At 47.9% G+C, this 20,439-nt stretch overlaps 1 protein-coding gene across 1 annotated transcript; it reads left to right on the top strand.

Moving 5' to 3' along the window:
• The first annotated feature begins 14,950 nt into the window (after window positions 1–14,950).
• Window positions 14,951–16,303, top strand: LOC149353933 (uncharacterized). Its single transcript, XM_089575885.1, has one exon. The coding sequence runs from the start codon at window positions 14,951–14,953 to the stop codon at window positions 16,301–16,303; it is 1,353 nt and encodes a 450-aa protein (XP_089432011.1).
• Window positions 16,304–20,439: the final 4,136 nt, after the last annotated feature.

The raw sequence follows: 20,439 nt of genomic DNA, 5'->3' as shown, positions 1-20,439 counted from the left end.
CTGCAGAATGCAGCTTTCTTTGATCGGTACTTTTCGAACCTTCCCCGACCCTTTTTCCACAGTTTTTGGCCAAGCGATAGTTTTCAGCTTGTGATGACAGGCTTGTGTTTTCTTCTGGCAGCTGAAGGCATTTTACTTTAAAATCTTCAATGGACTTGCGGAGTTCAGCAAGAGACTCTTCTGATGCACCCTCCATTCGCTTCATTTCTTCTTGTAAAGCTTTAATAATTGTGTCCTTGATATTGTTGTTGGGATTTTGAAAAGAACTTTCCCTATCGACCGCAATGTTTACAAGGCGCTCTCTTCTAAGGAACCCCTCTCTCGCTCTCCCCTTAGTTTTTCTGTGCTGAGACTCTACCGAGGTGCAGAGGCTTCTGAATCTTGTCTCGACTGCAACCTTTAAACTCTCTGGAACGGGCATGCCATGTGGAATCAAAGAGCTTACTGTCTCAAAAATACGATTTCTCCAAAAGCGTTTTGTCGTTAAAGATTTTTGGAACTGTTTTATTTGTCAATTTAAATGAAATGGCACATTCAGAAATCTCTAAGCACAAAGCAGCTGAACTCATTTTTAAGAATTTTAAACCACAACACAAATTCAAAGGCAAAAATCATCACAATATCAGAAAAAAACAAAGCTGCAAAACGCATGCCGGTAACATACTATATGTGCAAGGCCGAGGACTCACTAAAACAAAAAACAGGACATATTTTTACGCGTTACGTTCTGCATGTAGTAACCTTCGACACAAAGAACATTTGCAGACTTTTCAGAGGATAGCCGCTAGAAAAGAGCTTGCCAGCTTTCTGTCGTGTCACAGTAGCTTTCACCCGCACTGGGAACTCAATCGCCACTACACTGCCAAGTTTCGTTTCTCGAGTATGCCACCCAAAGGGAAGATTCAGCTTAGAAAAGTGCCTCGCTGCAAAGAATCCAACCCCTTTCGAGCCTTCTTCCTTTGTTGTTGAAAACCCACCTAAAGACGTCCAGGTCTATGTTCACTTTCACAAGTCCGCTGGAGCGACGGCTGTTGGAGAGTTTCTTTTGCACTGCGTAAATGACCTCTTCAGCAGCAGCTTCCAGTCGCCTTGGTGATGGCTTGCTTGGGTGCCTAAATTCCCGGAGGCAGGCGCAGTTCAGGTTTTTTCTTGGTTCAAGCGAGCAGTGCAACTTGGAATATCCTTTCCATTTTATAAGGTACCCCTTGCTCTGTAAAAACAAAGCAAAAAAAAACGACATCGTGAAACACTTGGCGCAAGAAAACTGACACACACACACCGAGGAACGAAAAAGCGATACGCAAGCGAACCAAACGAAATAGAAGGCCAAAGTAAGCACTGGTAGTTATGTTGCTACCAAAAGAAGGGCCAATGACATTGGAAGGTAATTAATTCAAATGTTGACTAATCCCGTTGTGATGAGATGAGTGCCTTACAGGACAGTTTAGTTACTGGGGAAGATTTGCTCAAAATCTTAGCCGCGTTATCTGCCTTACTGCACTCAGGCGGTAATGCTGTGCGCGAAAAAAAATGTATATCAAAAATGTTTTGACCTAGGCATCACCGCTGAGTGTGAAAATCGAGTGTTCAAAACTCGTGGTAGACGTATGTCAATGTGCTTATGACTGAAGAGGCAAAAATTACATTGATTGCCCACAGCAGAAGAGTTCCGGCAGCATTTTGCTGTATCCCTGACTATTGTACAAATCTACCAAGCCATGTAACATACTTTTGGCAATAAAAACCTGGACCTGAAAACCTAAAAAAAGAAACCTGATCAAGAATCTTACATTGAAGTTTTTTCTCCTCACAACGCACAGCTTTTGGAAACAGCCGCGCGCTCTACAAAGCCTCAGCACGTCAAAGTGAACAAGCTGCAGTTATGGCAAAAGAAAGCTGTGAAATTGTCGGTACTAACTTGCGCTACATTTTTTATGCCGAAAATGTTGAACTAAAATTAGGAATAACAAGAGGGGTAAAGGTGCTCGTTAATTACGCACTTCAAATATATCCTGCCCTGCAGAAGGCCACTGATATATTCCTGCATTAGTCGGATCTTTGCGAAGCATGTTAGCTTTGTAGAGCACGTTAAAGATCCCTGCAATACCTTGCATAAACCACAATTGGAATCATGTAATCAAAGACCGTAAGCTGTTCGCATGCTGTAAGCTTCGAAGAGCCGGCCACGCCTATGTTATTGTATACTAAGCAGTCGTGTTTTGCGCGCAAAACTGGGCATTTAAGAATTACTCTCAGTAATGCTGCCGACATATAAATGCAGATCGATGTAAATTGAATGGTGGAATAAGAAAGGGAAGACACACACCAAAAAGCTGGTGGGACAGGGAAGTGAAGGCGGCCATAGCGCGACGACAAGAGGCAACTAGGGAAAAGAAAAGGTGGGCCCCACCAGGCGAAGTGGATGCAAAATGGAATGAATAACTTGAGAGCAAAAGGGAGGCAGCGGCATTGGTCCAAGCCAAAATAGGAAAGGCAGGAGTCCAGTGGATGATGGAGGTAAATAAGAAAGATAGGAATGCTGCAAATAGGTTTTGGGAGCACATAAGGCTACAAGGGAAGAGGACAGAGGGCATCCAACACACTCTGACCACACAGGATGGAAAAAGGGTAGAGGGAGAGGAAGCACAAAAATTTATCAGACAAACAATCTAAGCAGCATTTGCAGAACCTGTGGCGGATGGTCTAGGGGAGAGCAGGGACAGCAATGGGACAGGGGAGGAAGAGCCTAGGGAGAGAACAGCAGGGAACTGGGACAGAATAGAAGGCAAGGTTCCCATCGGAACAGCGACAGTACCGGACGGCATACCTATGAGATTAATTATCATACTAGGCGAAGAAAGCAAATTGAAATTACGGTAGATCATTGAAAAAGTAGTAGGCGGAGGAGACGTTCCAGAAAACTGAAAAATGAGCAGGATGAGACTTATATACAAAGGCAAGGGAAACAGGGACAACATTAAATCCTGCCGACCAATTACGGTCATATCATTTATATACAGGCTAGCAACGCAGATGGCGAAAATGAGAATGTGAAGAATGGTTTCCGAAAGGACAGACCGTTGGAGGACAATCTATTTGTCATTACGCAGTGTTTAGAGATAGCTGAGGCAAGTCAGAGCCCTCTATCGATGACATTTTTAGACATTAAGGAGGAATATGAAGATGTAAATCAGGAAAAACTTTTGTACCATTTGAAGAGGTATGGTGCCGATAGAAATGTGGTTGACTATCTACAACGTGCATATTCAGACAATGAGGTGGTAGTAACCTGGGAGGGAGTAACCACAAAACCAGCTAAAATTAAAAGAGGGCTAAGAAAGGGCTGCCCACTATCACCCCCACTTTTCATGGTATACGTGTGTCAAATGGAAAAGAGGTTGGGAAAGAGTAGGGTAGGAGTTGACGTGAGTTATATGCAGGAAGGTCAAAAGGTAAAGTGCTGGCTGGGCTAATGTATGCGGATGACATTGTTCTACTAGCAGACAAGCGAGATAGGCTGCAGGAACTAGTTAAGATCTGTGGTGAGGAGGGCAACATGCTAGAACTCCAGTTCAGTAGAGAGAAGTCAGGGAAAATGGCAGATAATGATGAGAGGGGAGACCCATTAGATATACAGGAAGAGCATGAGAGGATTCTGAAGGAAAAAGGAATTCAGACATTATGAAACATGGAGCACTGTAGAACTATAATAGGTATGAGGTATGAGAGACTAACCCAAATGGAGGAAACAAGGTGGGCAAAAAAGGTGTATGTATCTATACATTAAAAGTATTAACACAAAATGGACAAATAGAACCCGAAAGCTAAGGACGAAGTATTTACGGGTGAGGGATGGGACGCAACAAAATACTAGCGTGAAAGCGGAGGTAAAGGAGACAGAAAGAAAGATGTGGAAAGAAAGAATGCAGGAAAAATCAGCGTATATATAGGACACGAAAACAGGACATCAAAAAAGAGCAGTTATTCGATAATTCGCGGAGCCATTCACTTCTTTATGAGGCTAGGACAGGGTGAGAACAAAAACATATAGGTCCAAATTTGAATAAGGATATTTTGTGCTCTGCTTGTAAAACGGATACAGAGATCATAGAGCAGAATCGATTGGTGGGCGAGTTGGTACATGACTAGATGAAACAAAGCGCAAAAGGGACAGGACGAACGAAGAAACAACACGGACAAGGCGCTTCAGAAGCGCCTTGTCCGTGTTGTTTCTTCGTTCGTCCTGTCCCTTTTGCGGTTTGTTTCTTCTGACCATAGAGCACTTGGTTCTGAGGTGCGCAGAACTCCGCCCAGCCCTCCCAGAGGGGACAGCAACAGACATAGAGACAGCGCTGGGATTTGCTGGGGAGGACGGGCGAGTGGATGGGAAAAGCGTGACATTGACGAAGGGGAGGTTGGAAGATTGGTGGAGGAAATCAAGGTAGAGGTGAATTTGGAGGGGAAAAAGATAGACAGACTAGACATTGTAAGACCTAAATTGAAAGAAAGGGAAAAGAAAAATCAATTAACAATGGGGGAAGTACAGGCTAGGTGACGCAAGCTGCCGCCCGATACAGAGGGTAAAGCCATTACCATCCATCCATCCATCCATCCATCCATCCATTAATCCATCAATCCATCCATCCGTCCATCCGTCCATCCGTCCATCCGTCCATCCGTCCATCCGTCCATCCGTCCATCCATCCGTCCGTCCATCCATCCATCCATCCATCCATCCATCCATCCATCCATCCATCCATCCATCCATCCATCCATCCATCCATCCATCCATCCATCCATCCATCCATCCATCCATCCATCCATCCATCCATCCATCCATCCATAAACGTTGTATCAGGTTTAGCTCTTTTTTTGTTGTTTTATGGGGCTTAACGACCCAACGCAACTCGCGCTATCAGGGCCGCTGTAGTGAACAGCTCCGGAAATTTCGACCTCATGGGGTTCTTTACCGTGCACTGGCATACACGGGCCTCTAGAATTTCGCCTTCATCGAAATTTACCGCTGCGTCCGGGATCGAACCCGCGTATTTCGGGCCAGTAGCAGAGTGCCATAACCACTGAGATACCGCGGCAGCGTGTCACATTTTGCATGTACAAAGTTGAATGCTAACTATGATGGGCAGAATTCTATGTAGAAGTAGTAATTGAGGTTTATCCAAATGATAAAAGATTTTTGCTAGCCCCGGCAACTGCCATCGCTGCGGGAAGCACCTTAGCTGGGGCAGCGGAAATAAAGGGATAGTAGGCAGACTGGAGAAATGAAATGAAATGAAAAAGAGGGGACAGCCAGAAAGGATAAGGGGGAGTGCGGTCAGGAAATATATCTAAGTATTAGGTTAGGCAGTTGCGGGGAAACTGCAGACTGCTTGCGAAATCATTAAATACGGAAGAATTAACGGTTAATCGTGGCCCTCGTGGAGAGCTCCAAACGAAGACGCTTCTTTTGTTGCTTCTTGTTCGCAAGCCATTCAAGAGTGCATTGCGTGACCTAGTCGGTAGCGTGTTTGTATCGCAACCTAACTGTAGTAGTTCGAATTCCGCCTAAACCTTTTAACTGTTGTTTCAGCAAAACCAACTATGACCGCACATTGAATTTGCCGTGACCATCCTGCCACACAAATTGGACATGTTTTCGCATTATAAACCAAATACACCGTTTTTTTCAGACGCATGTAAACTTTACAATTGTCATACTGCAGCAGTATTAAAAAAATTTAACAACCTCTACAGAGCGTCCTGAATTGTGTAATCAGAATACGCAATAAACACAAAACACAACATGCACCCACGCGCTTACAGAAAAGGTTTGGAAATATAGTTACTGTTTTGGCGACGACTCTCTCGACCAGGTGATACATCAGAACTTCAGCAGAAGAAAGCCAATGGACGCAGGGAACTGGCCGTCCAGATTCAGCTGATGACAGGCAGTAGCGATGCAGCTAAATCATGCCGTATTTATAGGGTGCATGCAGGAGGTGAGGGCAAGGGGTACTGGGGGTGATATGCACGGTGACACACTTCCTAGTTTTGTTAGCCAGGAAGCAGCTCTGTGACATACCTGTACGTGGGAATGAGTGAACCTACGTACACACACGTGGCCCGGCCAACCTCTTTCTTTAATTTTGCGAAAACATCGCATTTTCTAGCAAACCTCACCTCACCCCATAAGTCTGTGTCGTTCTTACCACAATGCCCAGCGCGATTCCGAGCCAACATGTGCTTTCCAGAAAACCTTCCCCTGGTGTAAACAACGTCATGTCGAAGGATCTCAACTGCTCAACTAGGTGTGCGAAATCGCTTTCCCCACGGAGCCGGTTCGGAAGAAGTTGAGCATTCCTTCACTGGCTGTGTTCTCCCGTTTAAAGGCGCCTCGTGATGTGTCCGCCTCTCTTCCGCGACGCAGAATTCAGAGAGTAAGAATTTCAGCCCTCTCGAGGGTACAGTGTGCACACGTCACAAACAGCGTCATTATGGTTACAGCTAGGCCGTGGGGGGGGGGGGGCGCCAAACAATCCCCGGTGTGAGGGAGCTTCAGCCAGCACAAACCTTCTTGCCTCCACGGGAAACCAGCTCGGGGACGCAGTCAGCGTAGAGGAAAAAGCGATGAGGCGATGACCGAGGCCGAGAGGTGAGAACCTCTCGGCCACGGTAGCGGCGCTTTGAACATTGTTAACACTTCACTCAGTATAGTTCCGTGCACATGTGTGCGTCCCGGCCAACCATTCTTATTTTCCTAGACACCGGCCTTCCACGCTGCAGACAGCTCTGCTGCGCCTTCGACGCTGGCTTCCCGGACTTGGTCGGATGACCTTGGTTAGGGAACAGGGGCGCCTTTAGTACGCACCTTACTCAGTGTCACTGACTGTGTACAGCGCCCAGGAATAAGCCTGTCATAGCTCAAAAATTCAGCAGTGGTTTTGAAAGCCGGCAGTCGTGGTAACCTTTGCCGGAAGGGAGAGAGTTTTCTCTTCCAGTTTGTGTGTGCGTTTCATGACGTCGCAATCAAAGTTGCTTGGTTTTTTGCCGTTTGCTAGCTGATAGTATGACTGTGCACTTTCAAACAACTACAGTGACGGGATCATGGAATGCAACGTGTTCTTGCCATCCGTACTTTCGTACGCGCTGTTTTTTGTGAAAATGTTCACGATCACCGAATAATTTTCTTCGTAATTTCAGTAAAACCAGACCACAGAACCAAGTACGACTTAGGTCCAAGTTTTAAATCTATGGCTTGAATCCCAGCGGAATTCTTTCTGAATTACCACATGTCCTTGATGAGTTCTGCAACACGTGCTATATTTTTATCTTCACGTCCTATAGCTTCCCCATCGAAGAGGGACATGCTTCAGCGAAGACTAAACAATACACATGCAGCACCAGCTTTCTTTATTACAAGACTGCTGTATAGACCTTAATCTTTTCCACAAAACATATGGAGTGAGGGACGAGTAAGAGAAAAACAACAGCTCAGCAAGTATGAAGCAAATTAAACACAAACTCCGTTTAAATTATACACACATGAGAAGACCCCTAACCGCTACAGCTGAGTACACCTAACAGGTGAAAATACAACATTAAAAGGACAAAACGAAATCGCTACAAGCAATAAACGACGCAACTGAGGCATTCTCTTAGCAAACGCCCGGGCGAATGCTCGGCGCGTCAAGAAAAGAAAAGCGCGGTGATAAAATAGCAGCCTCGCGGCAGAGCCGTCCCAGAAAACTCTGAAAAACGCGCAGTGAAGCTGACAAAATAAAAAAGAAATGCCACGCAAATAAAATTTACAAAACAGAACAGAAGCGAAAAACGTGAAAAGAATAAAGTTATTTGTTGCATTCCTTTCAGGTCAGCGTTTGCGGTTTAGTATACGCTTACATTCGTCCTAAATAATTGTGCGATTTCAGTGCACGTTAAAGAACCCCAAGTGGTCTAAATTTCCGGAGCCCTCCACTGCGGCGTCTCTTATAGCCCGAGTCGCTTTGGGACGTTTAGCCCCCATAAACGAAAGGAAACGAAATATTCCTACTAAATCTGCAAGAAGTGAAAACCGGTTTCTTTTAATAGTTTCTTTCAGTATCCTCCGGTGATCAAGACGGTTGCTATGAACTATTTCAATATTTTTAATGGCTTGCTTGCTGCTGCTGAAAGGAGGTGTAGTTCTTAACCTATAGGGCCTACCACCCAGTCCGTGTCTTCACTCTTTCAGATGAATTCATTTAATCTGCAACTACTCATTTTAGTCGGCTTTTGATCAAATGGAAGGGAAGTCGCGTCGTGGTAACAGTTTTCTTGACTCTCTGGAGTGAAAACAATCCTGCAAGAAACTGAAATACACTGAAGCCTGTAATAATTTGTTTTTTCCTTTTACCGCTGAACACATTCTGGTTGTCAGAGCTCAGACGCAACCGGTTCCTAATGAACTGCTCTCATTTGTAGCTAAATTATAGAATTTTAAACTAAAAAAAGTGTTATTGCTAAGTCAGCAGTTTGTGTATATAACCTCATACGTGACGACAACTCATCCGCGAATCGCTCAAGTCGAAAAGAAACTAACTTCGCATGCAGTCAACCACAGCTGCCTCGTTTTCAGCCCACTACCATTAGATTTTATGCACAAGGAAGGCAGCTTATATAACTCTATCACCCATAAGGAGCAGGCAATTAAGGTATGTTGTTAGGAGAACGCAAGGGATGATGGCCGCTCGAACCGTCCAGTTCTTATCTTCCTTTTTATCACCACTAGGAGCGTACTCTGCAAACGTAGCTCCTAATGATTCACGCTAAAGATACGTTCTCACGTCAAGTCATAGCCCTGGTACGCGAATTTCTACAAATGCTGACTTTGAAATCTTCGAGATACACATGGTTTCTGCACCCTATCGTTTCTAGACAACGGCCCGCCTAGGCAGTGGCGTTCTTTGGGCTGTCTAAAATTATTCCCGCATGTATGAGTGCGAAAGCACTAAGACGGAGGTTCAGAGCCTAGCAAAATCGTCTCTTGCCGATGTATGTCCACTCCGTGCTGAGCATAAAAAAAAGAGGCAGAAAAAGAAATCACATCATTATCCACGAATGGGAGTCGAACCTGTGGCGACGCGAACAAGCTGCTTCAAAGGCTTCTGCGGGGATACTACTTGGATATCGCCGCATTTTTTTTCTTCAACATGGCACTCACTACATGAGGTTACGCATGTATAGGGAGGGGCTATAACTGATTATTTACAAAGCCCTCAGGTAGTGGCTGCGGTGCACTAGCTTGACAAAAGAGAACAGAACTAAAAGGGCGGAAACGATAGACACCTCCTCAACAGCGGAAACCAGTCCAGCAGAAACCCTCTTTCGTCATAAAGGTCCTACGCCTATATATATGATGCTCCAACTAAGGCTATCGCCGCAGCTGAACACGCCTCGTATTCAGCTGCGCGAGCAAAGCTAAAAGAAAATGATGTCTCTATTTCCGAAGATTTTTCGCCCGCCACACGCCATGCCCGAAAAAAACTCATTGAGTACGCTAAAAGCCAGCCCCAACCATGTACTTTCCAGTTAAGATACACTAAACTAGTCATGAATAAAAAACAGTTCGTCTATGACCCGGCAACAGACACCATCAGCGAAAATGCCGCGTACGAACCACGAGATAGCGGCGAGCATGTTGATTGTGAACACGTCCCAAGTTAGGAAAGCGCGAGGGGAAGTGGACAAGACGCGTCCCACGTATCAGTTTTTTTTACTAATATTCGTAGCATCATGAATAAACGCGCTTCCTTAACTTCTGTCTTAGATACTTGCAATACCGATATTTTAGTGCTTACAGAAACGTGGCTGCATTCACAGGTTCAAGATCACGAACTTTTTCAGACCGCTCATCGTTTTTCACTCTATCGTTGTGACCGAACAATGCGACAGGGAGGCGGCGTGCTCTTAGCCATTTCGAAAGATCTTGCATCCCAGTGTATTCATGTATCTACTGACTTAGAAATGGTTTGGGCCATCGTTGAACTAAACCACCAGAAGATAATCATTGGTGTTTGTTACCGCCCCCCAAACCATTCATCTAACTTCGTAAATGAGGTACATGATATCATTAACATCGTTACATGCCGTTATCCCACGTTACCTTTATTTCTGCTTGGCGATTTTAACCTACCAAATATAGTATGGAACACTGGATCTCCAACCTTACAGCCTTTTTCTTCATTAGCCAATGAGTTCTTAGAAATGTGCTCTGTTTTTTCGTTTTCACAACTTGTTACGCAGCCTACAAGAATTATGGAATCTGTCGCAAACACACTGGACCTTGTATTAACAGCGCAACCTGATCTTGTTTCCGACATCACGTACTTACCCGGCTTGAGCGACCATTCGGCCCTTTCATTCAACTTGAATATCTTGCGACCAAAAACCGTTAAAAAATTCAAACCGTTTCGAAATTATGCAAAAGCTAATTTTGAAGCCATTAATACTGAATTATCAGTCTTCCTTGACGTATTTCTACAAGACTTTGACTGCCGTAGTGTTCAGTCTAACTGGAATATGTTTTCTTCCAAAATTGCTGAATTAACAAACAAATACATCCCACTTCGCACCCTTGTCTGTAACCATAACGCTCCATGTTACAGCACCTGTCTCAAGCGCTTGTCTAATAAAAAAAAGCGTCTCTACAAATCTGCGAAAGGTTCTGTTAGCATTACCCGGTGGACTAAATACAAACTGGCAGCCCATGAGTATTTAACCGCGCTTAAACAAGCAAAGAATAACTTTCTTCATAATACCCTGCCATCAATGCTTAAAACCGACATAAAAAAATTCTGGCGTGTGATTAACCCCAAAGCGGATGACATGATAACCTTGATTGACAGCTCTTCCAATGTTATTCCAGCTAACGAATGTGCGTCTGTACTTAACGAAGTTTTCCTGCGCAACTTTTCTTCAACTACCAATATTACGCCCCAATCTACGCACAACAATGTTTATCCAGCAATGTTTCCCATAACCATTGAAGCAGAAGGCATCGAATCAATAATTTCATCTCTAAAACCATCTTCCGCTCCTGGGCACGATTTGATCAACGCGAAATTTTTGAAAAACACGAGCTGTTATTCTTCCATTTTTCTAACAAAGATATTCCAGCAGTCGCTCGAAAAAAGTTCTTTGCCGGCTGAATGGAAGGTAGGGAAGGTGATCCCACTCCATAAATCAGGTGGCAAGCATTGTCCTTTTAACTACCGGCCTATCTCGCTCACTTGCATCCCATGTAAAATTCTAGAACATGTCCTTGCCTCAAATCTAGCTAGCTTTCTCGAATCTAATTCATTTTTCTCACCATCGCAACATGGCTTCCGCAAGACTTATTCATGTGAAACACAACTAGTATCATTCACGCATCAGCTAAACGTCATCCTTGACCGCTGTTCACTTGCCGACTGTATATTTTTAGATTTCTCGAAAGCATTTGATAAAGTATGCCATAACCTTCTAATGTTTAAGTTACATCAACTTAACATTGATCCCAAACTGCTTGCTTGGATCGAATGCTTTCTTTTTAACCGTTCGCAATTTGTTTCTGCTAATGACTCAACCTCGCAGCCAAGTACAGTACAGTCTGGCGTACCTCAAGGGTCGGTACTTGGTCCTTTACTTTTTTTAATTTACATTAATGATCTACCCTCTTGTGTTTCCTCTAACATTCATTTATTCGCAGATGATTGCGTCATCTACAGGGAAATAATTTGCGACGATGACATATCTTCTCTTCAATCAGACCTTAACGCTATCTGTATTTGGTGCCAATCATGGTCAATGGAATTAAACATCAAAAAATGTAAATTTCTGCGTGTATCAAGAGCATCCGGCCAGCTACCTTCCTATCACCTTAATAATGTCCCTCTAGATCCTGTTTCTTCTTACAAATATCTTGGTATCCATATTACTAGCAACCTCACTTGGTCCATTCACACTTCTTACGTAATTAATAATGCTAATCGCATGCTGGGATATCTAAAACGTAATTTCTCTAAGGCACCTTCTTCCCTAAAACTACTTCTATATAAGACACTGGTCCGCTCAAAGCTAGAGTATGCTGCAGCAGTGTGGGATCCCTTTCAACAAAACCTAATTCACTCATTAGAAATGGTCCAGAATAATTCTGCTCGTTTTATTGTATGTAATTATAACCGAACTGCCAGCATCTCTGCAATGAAATTAAATCTCAGCCTGCCATCTTTAGCATCTCGCCGTAAAGCCCTTAGACTCTCACTTTTCCACAAGATATTTTATCATCCTTCACTTCGCCACGAACTGATCTCCCCTCCCCAATACATTTCATCAAGGCTAGATCACAATAACAAAGTCGGAATTCCATTTTGCAAAACCAATGCCATGTTTCAGTCATTTCTTCCGCGCACAGCTGCTGAGTGGAATCACCTTCCTGCATCTACCGCTACCATTACTGACAACCAACGCTTCAAAACAGCATTAGAAAACTTTGTATAAGTAGGAGCATCATCTTTTTTTTTAATTCTATATTCTTGTTGTTTTTTGTACGAGCGTTTTGTTTGTTTGTTTTTCACTGTATTGCTGCGCTGTATTTTGTGTATTTTGTGTATTATATACTATTAACCAGCACACCAAGAACCCAACAGCTAATAATGTATAACTAGGAGCAATCATTTTTGTATTACTAATTAGTTTGCTGCACTGTACATTTTTTTTCTTAAATTTTTGTAACCACTCCCCTCTATAATGCCTCTGGCCCTGAGGGTACACGAAATAAATAAATAAATAAACTGCACCGCACTCTTGCCCTGTATATAGTATTGCGTCGTCTTCGTCAACTTCCATCTGCTCCGTCCCGCGGCACTGCCCGCTAATCGTCTTTTCTGTGTAGCACAAATCCGTGTTTTCGGAAGGATTGGGATGTAAACATTTTCTATGAATTTTCTGCGTCAGCGGTAGCCTGGACACCGCCAGGCGTTTCGAATTGTCGTCTAGCGTGAAATAGTTTCCAAATGTTTGCTATCTTTAGCGGACTTTTGTAAGGATCTTCATGTCAGCATTAATGAAATAGTTTCGCGGCTTTCATCTCCCGTTTAATTGTTCGATTAAAAACTAGAAGGAGGTTTTCTTTTTGACAGAGCGTATTTTAAACCCCACTCCTGCTTAAGGCTTTGCATTAAAGCGAGCAGTCTACTGTAAATAAATAAATAAATAAATTAATTAATCAGACGTTATGGAGGATGCTGAACCAGCTTTATTTTATTCCTTTCTCTATCGAGCACAAGTGTTTCTAGGCCGGTGCTCTACATTAAATTTCTCATAGGTAATCACTCAGGCGAAAAGAATTCACACCTGCCTGGGCAAGAAACAGAAATTTAACTTTACATGGACCTAAGTTTTGTAGGGGTGCGTTTATTAGGCGTCCTCAAGAGACCGAACCGCCGTGCAGGATCTAGCAGCGTAGACGGGCGTAGCCAGCACCAAGAGAGCGGGGCAACTTCGTCGTCGTCAGGCGCAGCGTAGTGTCGGCGCATAACTTCGTCGTCGTCAGGCGCAGCGCATTGTCGGTGCATGGCGGTAGCGGAACCTGTCACAGTTGGCACACTGCAGTTTATACATAGCATTTCGTGCTTGCAAGCGACAAGTCACCGCTTGGTACTTAACCTGGGTAAATGGCGCGTTTGCTATAGTCACTTTAAAAGAATCGCTTTCGGATCGGGAAAGTGGCTGGCGATATGCACGACACCCTTAATGCTGTGTTCCGTCTCAAATATCCCACTTAGACTTGACGCTGTACAAAATGTCTCGTCTCGGTCGACATCACATGTCACGTGACGTCTTAAGGTCACATGTGACGTGACACCGCATGTGTGATGTTCCATGAATGCGCGCAGTCACACCTGACTAGATTGGGCGACACTCCTTCAATGCAGAATGCACAGAAATAGCTCTAGCTATGCAAAAAGTAACGTTTCGAATAAATTTTACTTTTAAACCTGACGTTTTAGAAACATGTCGTTTCATCGCTCTGTGGCAAAGACAGCAGGCAGCCCATTGCTCAGCTGTCAGTGGATCAATAACAGGCCAGAGAGAGTGAATGCCGGATATGATGGAGACGGGAATTAGGAGGTGAGGGAGAAAGTTTAGTTTAGCATAGTTTATGGGGTTTAGCGTCCCAAAGCGACTCAGGCTATGAGAGACGCCGCATTGAAGGGCTCCAGAAATGTCAACCACCTGGGGTTCTTTAAGGTGCACTGACATCGTACAGTACACGGGCCTCTGTAATTTCTCCTCCAAAGAAATTCGACCGCCGCGGCCGGGATCGAACCCGCGTCTTTCGGGTCAGCAGGCGAGCACCATAACCACTGAACCACCGTGGCGGCTTAGGTGTGGGATAAAGAAATGACATAGAGTGGTAGCCCGGTTTGTTTTTTCTCGTTTTTCACAGGCGCAGGGGTGGTGGGTTATATTTAGGTGGCGTGAGGGAGCGCGCGTCCAAGGAATGGTTCTGCACGCGTTGTAACTGCAAGTTTGCGCTCTTTGTTTTCAGATGCATAGTTTTGTGTTCTGTCGGGTTGTTCAGGTAGCAGCATTTGACGCCACTCCGGCAGCAAGTCCCAATTTTGTTGCAAATAAATTTTTAGTTAAGCGGTGACGAACACAGCGCTTATTAGTTGTTTGAGAAGCAACAAAACTTTCAACCACACCAGTACTTCTCAGCATGAGGGGTTGTTTTAATAAATATTGCCACACTGCTGGCACTCTGCCGGCGCCACCTGGTGGCCGAACCTTGGCTCCAGGCGCGTGGCCGCGCGTCGTCTTCGTTCTGCATGAGCTCGGCGGTTCGGCGGGCTTCGTCCTAGGAAACGCTGTGCTTCCCGCTTTTCTGCTGCGTTTGTCGGTGACATTTGGTGGAGGTGCGGGGTACCATCCCATGTACGCTGACCCCGACGACAGCCGTGACGCTTCTCCCCGACCCGCGGACGCCACACCCGTCCACAAAACGAGCCGTCGCCTGCGAGGCCTCCAACCCGAGTTCGAGCCACTAACAAGGCCTGTCAGAGCGATGACATTCACCACTGGCAGCCAGACAGGTCAGTCCTCCGGCAGTGCCCCGCCGTGCGTCCTTCTCGCACCTCGGTCGCCACCATCCTTCCACGGCGACCGGTTTGAGGATGTAGAAGACTGGTTGGCCAATTTTGACCGTGTGGCCGCATTTAACCAGTGGGACGACGAGCGGAAGCTGCTGAATGTATATTTTGCACTGCTCGACTCGGCGAAAACGTGGTTTGAGAACCACGAGGCGTCCTTTTCCAACTGGGCAGCTTTTCGCCGTGAGTTGCTCGCCACATTCAGCTCGAGCCAACGGAAGGAGAACGCTGAAATTGCCCTTCGCTCCAGGTCACAGCAGTCCAATGGGAGCGTGGCCATGTTTATAGAGGACATGACACGCCTCTTCAATCGGGCCGACCCTACCATGCCAGAAGCTACAAAGGTGCGGCACCTTATGCGTGGGGTGAAGGAGCAGCTGTTTGCTGGCCTCATGCGCGATCCTCCGCTAACCGTCGCCGCCTTCGCCAAGGAAGCTACCTCCATGGAGCGTTCGTTGCTGGAACGCAGCGCCCAATACGGCCGTCAGGCAAATGTAGCGGCCACGCAATACTTCGCGCCCCTGCCAGGCCCCGGGGATGAGGCGCTGCGAGAGATTGTACGGAGCATTGTCCGCGAAGAACTGCGACACCTCCGCATGGATGCTCCGTCGGCAAGCATACCTTCTGCAGGGGACGTCATCCGTGACGAAATCCAGCGCGTGGTGCAGCCACCACCAGCACCACTACCGGATCCACACGTCATTTCCTACAGCGATGCCCTGCGCCGACCTGCTCCCATGCCGCAAGAGTTTCGCCCAGTTGCCGGACCTCGAACATCCCACCGTTACGTGCGCCCCGTCGAGCAGCAGCAGAACCTGCGCCCTCCTATCAGCAAAGCGCACGTGTGGCGCACGCCCAACGACCGCCCGCTCTGCTACCACTGCGGGGAGCTTGGCCATATTCTGCGGCATTGCCCGTACCGGCGTATGGGTTTGAGAGTATTCCCGCCCGACGCGCCTCGACCTCGCTATGGCGAAAGACCGCAGGGCATCGACGAGTACCTCGCCGCTCACGTGCTGCCCCCGGCCTCGCAGCAGCGCCAATCGCGATCGCCATCCCCGAGGCGCTTTGCTTCGCTCAGTCGGCCCTCAACATCTGGTCAGTTCAGACGCACGTCCCCTCGCCGGGAAAACTGAAGAAGGCGTCCTCCGGGGGTAGGGCCGCCGCCACTGTACAGAGTCAACAGCCTCCACCCGACGATTCGACGTCCCTGCCCGGGGGGTGGCGACCCGATCAGACGACCTCTCCGACGACCTCACCGACGTGCTGCGAACGATTAGTTCCATCTGAAATTTTTGTAACCGCCGACAGTTATCAAGTGACCGCACTCGTCGATACCGGCGCTGATTTTTCTGTGATGAGCTGTCAACTCGCCACGACTCTCCGTAAGGTTCTGACGCCTTGCTGTGGACCCGTGATTCGCACCGTCAGTGGCCACGTAGTGACGCCGATCGGCGCCTGCACCTGTGACGACCATGTAACGATCCCTCCGCAGCCAGCAAGTTCGTCACAGTCGAGTGTAATGGCAGAACCGGCACCCTTGGCGTCGCTGAAGCGAACATGTCGCTGCTACTCGCTCGGCAAGTTTGTGTAGCTCGAGGCCTAGTAGATCTTACCAACGGTCGCACCGACATCTTAGTTACGAACTTTACCCGTGAACCGCAACATCTCACGAAAACAGAGGTCGTCGCTTATTTTGACGAGCTCGGAGAGTGTACCAGGCAGTGCTCTTTGTCCACGACGTCAGACCACGACGAGGCGACAGCTACAGCCATCCCGACCGACGTCAACCCGCACCTCTTGGCCAGTCAGAAACGCTGCGTAGAAAACCTCATCGATTCCTTCCGCGATTGTTTTGCATCAACTTCCAAGGTGCGCCAGACGCCGCTTACAAAGCACCGAATTGTCGTTGCTGACGACCAACGACCAATATGTCAGCGCCCTTATCGGGTATCTTCAAAAGAACGTGACGCCATCCGCCGCCAAGTTACACAAATGCTCCAGGACGACGTCATACAACCGTCCACGAGCCCCTGGGCATCACCTGTCGTCCTCGTCACGAAGAAAGATGGCACCCTCAGGTTCTGCGTGGATTACAGGCGCCTCAATAACGTCACGAAAAAGGATGTGTACCCTCTGCCACGCATTGATGACTGTCTAGACCGCCTGCGCCATGCCACCTATTTTTCGTCTCTTGACCTCCGCAGTGGGTATTGGCAAATAGAGGTCGACGAACGCGACCGAGAGAAGACCGCCTTTATTACCCCTGACGGTTTATACGAGTTTAAGGTGCTCCCTTTTGGATGTGCTCGGCCCCTGCCACATTCCAACGAATGATGGACACCGTGCTATCTGGACTGAAGTGGCAGTCGTGCCTCGTATATCTCGACGATGTCGTGATCTTCTCCGACACGTTCGATGAGCACCTGAAACGTTTGCGTGCTGTTTTCGAGGCCATACGTTCCGCTGGTCTCTCTCTCAAGCCAGAGAAATGTCACTTCGCGTTTCATCAGCTGAAGTTTCTTGGTCACATTGTCAGCGCTCGAGGCGTTAGTCCAGACCCCGAAAAGACGGCCGCCGTAGCTGCCTTCCCCAAGCCCACAGACAAACGGAGCCTGCGCCGTTTCTTGGGCCTCTGCGCGTACTATCGCCGGTTCGTTCATAATTTCTCCAAACTAGCTGAGCCTCTGACCCGCCTGACGAAAGACGCTGAACCCATCTTGTGGGGGCAGGACCAGGAAAGAGCCTTCACAGAACTCAAGTCCCGTCTCCAATGTACGCCTGTGCTTGGCCACTTCGACGAGGACGCCGACACGGAACTACATACTGATGCCAGTAACGTTGGCCTCGGTGCGATCCTTGTTCAGTGGCAGGATGGTCTAGAACGCGTGATTGCTTACGCCAGTCGCACTTTGTCTCGTTCCGAAGTCAACTATTCCACCACGGAGAAGGAATGTCTGGCTGTGCTGTGGGCCGTTACGAAATTTCGTCCGTACCTGCATGGCCGCCCATTTCCGGTTGTGAGCGATCATCATTCTCTGTGTTGGCAGGCGAATCTGAAAGATCCCTCAGGGCGGCTTGCTCGCTGGAGCCTTCGGCTACAAGAATTTGATGTCACCATCGTGTACAAGTCCGGCCAGAAACACAGCGATGCTGACTGTCTATCCCGCGCTCCTATTCCCTGCCCCACGGGCGAGTCCGACGACGATTCCGCTTTTCTTGGTGCTGTCACCGCGTCCACCCTTGCCCGCCAACAGAGGGCCGACGCCGAACTGCTTCCTCTCATCGAGTATCTCGAAGGAACCGCTCCATCTCCTCCTCGAATCTTCAAGCGCGGGCTGTCATCGTTTTGCTTGCGCGATGGTGTCCTCTATAAAAAGAATTACGGCCCAACGGACACTGCCTATCTGCTTGCCGTACCTACTGCGCTTCGTGACGAAGTTCTGCGTGCGTGCCACGACGACCTTCCTTCGGGCCACCTCGGATTTTCCCGCACGTTGGCGCGCATACGTCACAAGTACTACTGGCCCAGGCTTGCTGCGGTTGTCCACCGCTACGTCCGAACCTGCCGTGAGTGCCAGCGCCGGAAGACGCCGCCGACTAAACCAGCCGGGCTCCTGCAGCCGATCGATCCCCCGCGCCTCCCATTTCAACAGGTCGGCATGGACTTACTCGGCCCATTTCCGGCGTCTTCCATGGGTAACCGGTATATTGCTGTTGCCACTGACTATCTTAGCCGCTACTGTGAGACCAAGGCCCTTCCCCGTGGTACCGCAGCCGAAGTTGCACATTTCTTCATTCACAACATTGTACTTAGTCACGGAGCCCCTACACTCGTATTAACTGACAGGGGTACCGCCTTCACGTCGGCACTTACGAGCGAGGTACTTCGACTCAGTGGCACCACCCATCGAAGGACTACAGCTTACCATCCGCAAACAAACAGACTGACTTAGCGGCTTAACAAGACAATTGCCGACATGATTTCGATGTATGTAGACGATGACCATGGGATCTGAGACCGGATAATGCCTTACATCACGTTCGCTTACAACACTGCTCTACACGAAACGACACGCTTCACTCCGTTCCATTTGGTGCACGGTCGCGAAGCCTTGACCATGCTGGACGCCATGCTTCTTCCGGATCCTGCTCCCTCTTCTTTCGTAGCGAACCAATTTGCTCGTGACGCCGAAGCCGCTCGCCATGTTGCTCGACAGCGAATCCGGCACCAACAACAACGCGACGCCGAGCGTTACAACCTCCGCCGCAGGGAAGTGATTTACACACCCGGTGACCAAGTCTGGGTGGGGAGCCCGATCCGCTTGCGGGGGCGCTCTGAGAAGCTTCTTCGCCGTTACTTCGGTCCCTACCAGGTGTTACGCCGCCTCAGCGCGGTGACCTACGAGGTGCTCCCACAAGGAACTGTCCGGTCCTCACGACAACCGACGCCCGAAGTAGTCCACGTGGCGCGACTGAAGCCGTATTACTCCCGTTAACCCCTTTTCACGCAGACACTCGCGCCGTTCACTTTCCGCCTTCCCTTCATTATTTTTTTTTCCGCCCGTGCGGCATCGGGTCGATGCCTCTTGAAAGAGGGGGGGGGGGGGGGGGCAATGCCACACTGCTGGCACTCTGCCGGCGCCACCTGGTGGCCGAACCTTGGCTCCAGGCGCGTGGCCGCGCGTCGTCTTCGTTCTGCATGAGCTCGGCGGTTCGGCGGGCTTCGTCCTAGGAAACGCTGTGCTTCCCGCTTTTCTGCTGCGTTTGTCGGTGACAATATTCTGTGTGTTGGAGCTCCACAATACTGGTATTACTGATACGAAATGGCGATGTTTCTACTTCACAACTGCATCAGAATGCACATTTTCGTTCCATAGTTGCCCCAGAAGGCCCATTTTCGTTCTCCAAAAGCTTTTGAAAAAAAAAACATATTTTGGCCATTCCAGCCCTGTTGTCAGCGCTCCGTCACTCAGCCGCTATCTTTCGTTGCAAGCAGTCTCAGTCACCGGAAGCAGGACTCCGAAAGTTCCCGAACGATGCCGAAACAGTGAGCGCAAGCGGCGCCTATGTGTTGATCCTGCGTGAACTGAACGAAGCCTTCAACGGTGGGCAGAGTCACGCGCGATCTTGCGATGCCACCATTATTAGGAAGTGCGCGCCCACGAAGTCAAAACCGCCAGACGCAAGAAACAGCTAAAAGAAAGAAGGTGCCATTTGGGCATTCGAATGCCAGTTCAGCGTCTACACATTCGGCTTTACGTGTTTGGCC

Source organism: Amblyomma mixtum, chromosome 3 (assembly GCF_055824585.1).
Source record: "Amblyomma mixtum isolate Tamu chromosome 3, ASM5582458v1, whole genome shotgun sequence".
In the NCBI taxonomy this organism is placed as follows: domain Eukaryota; kingdom Metazoa; phylum Arthropoda; class Arachnida; order Ixodida; family Ixodidae; genus Amblyomma; species Amblyomma mixtum.
This window is presented reverse-complemented; position numbering and strand designations above follow the sequence as displayed.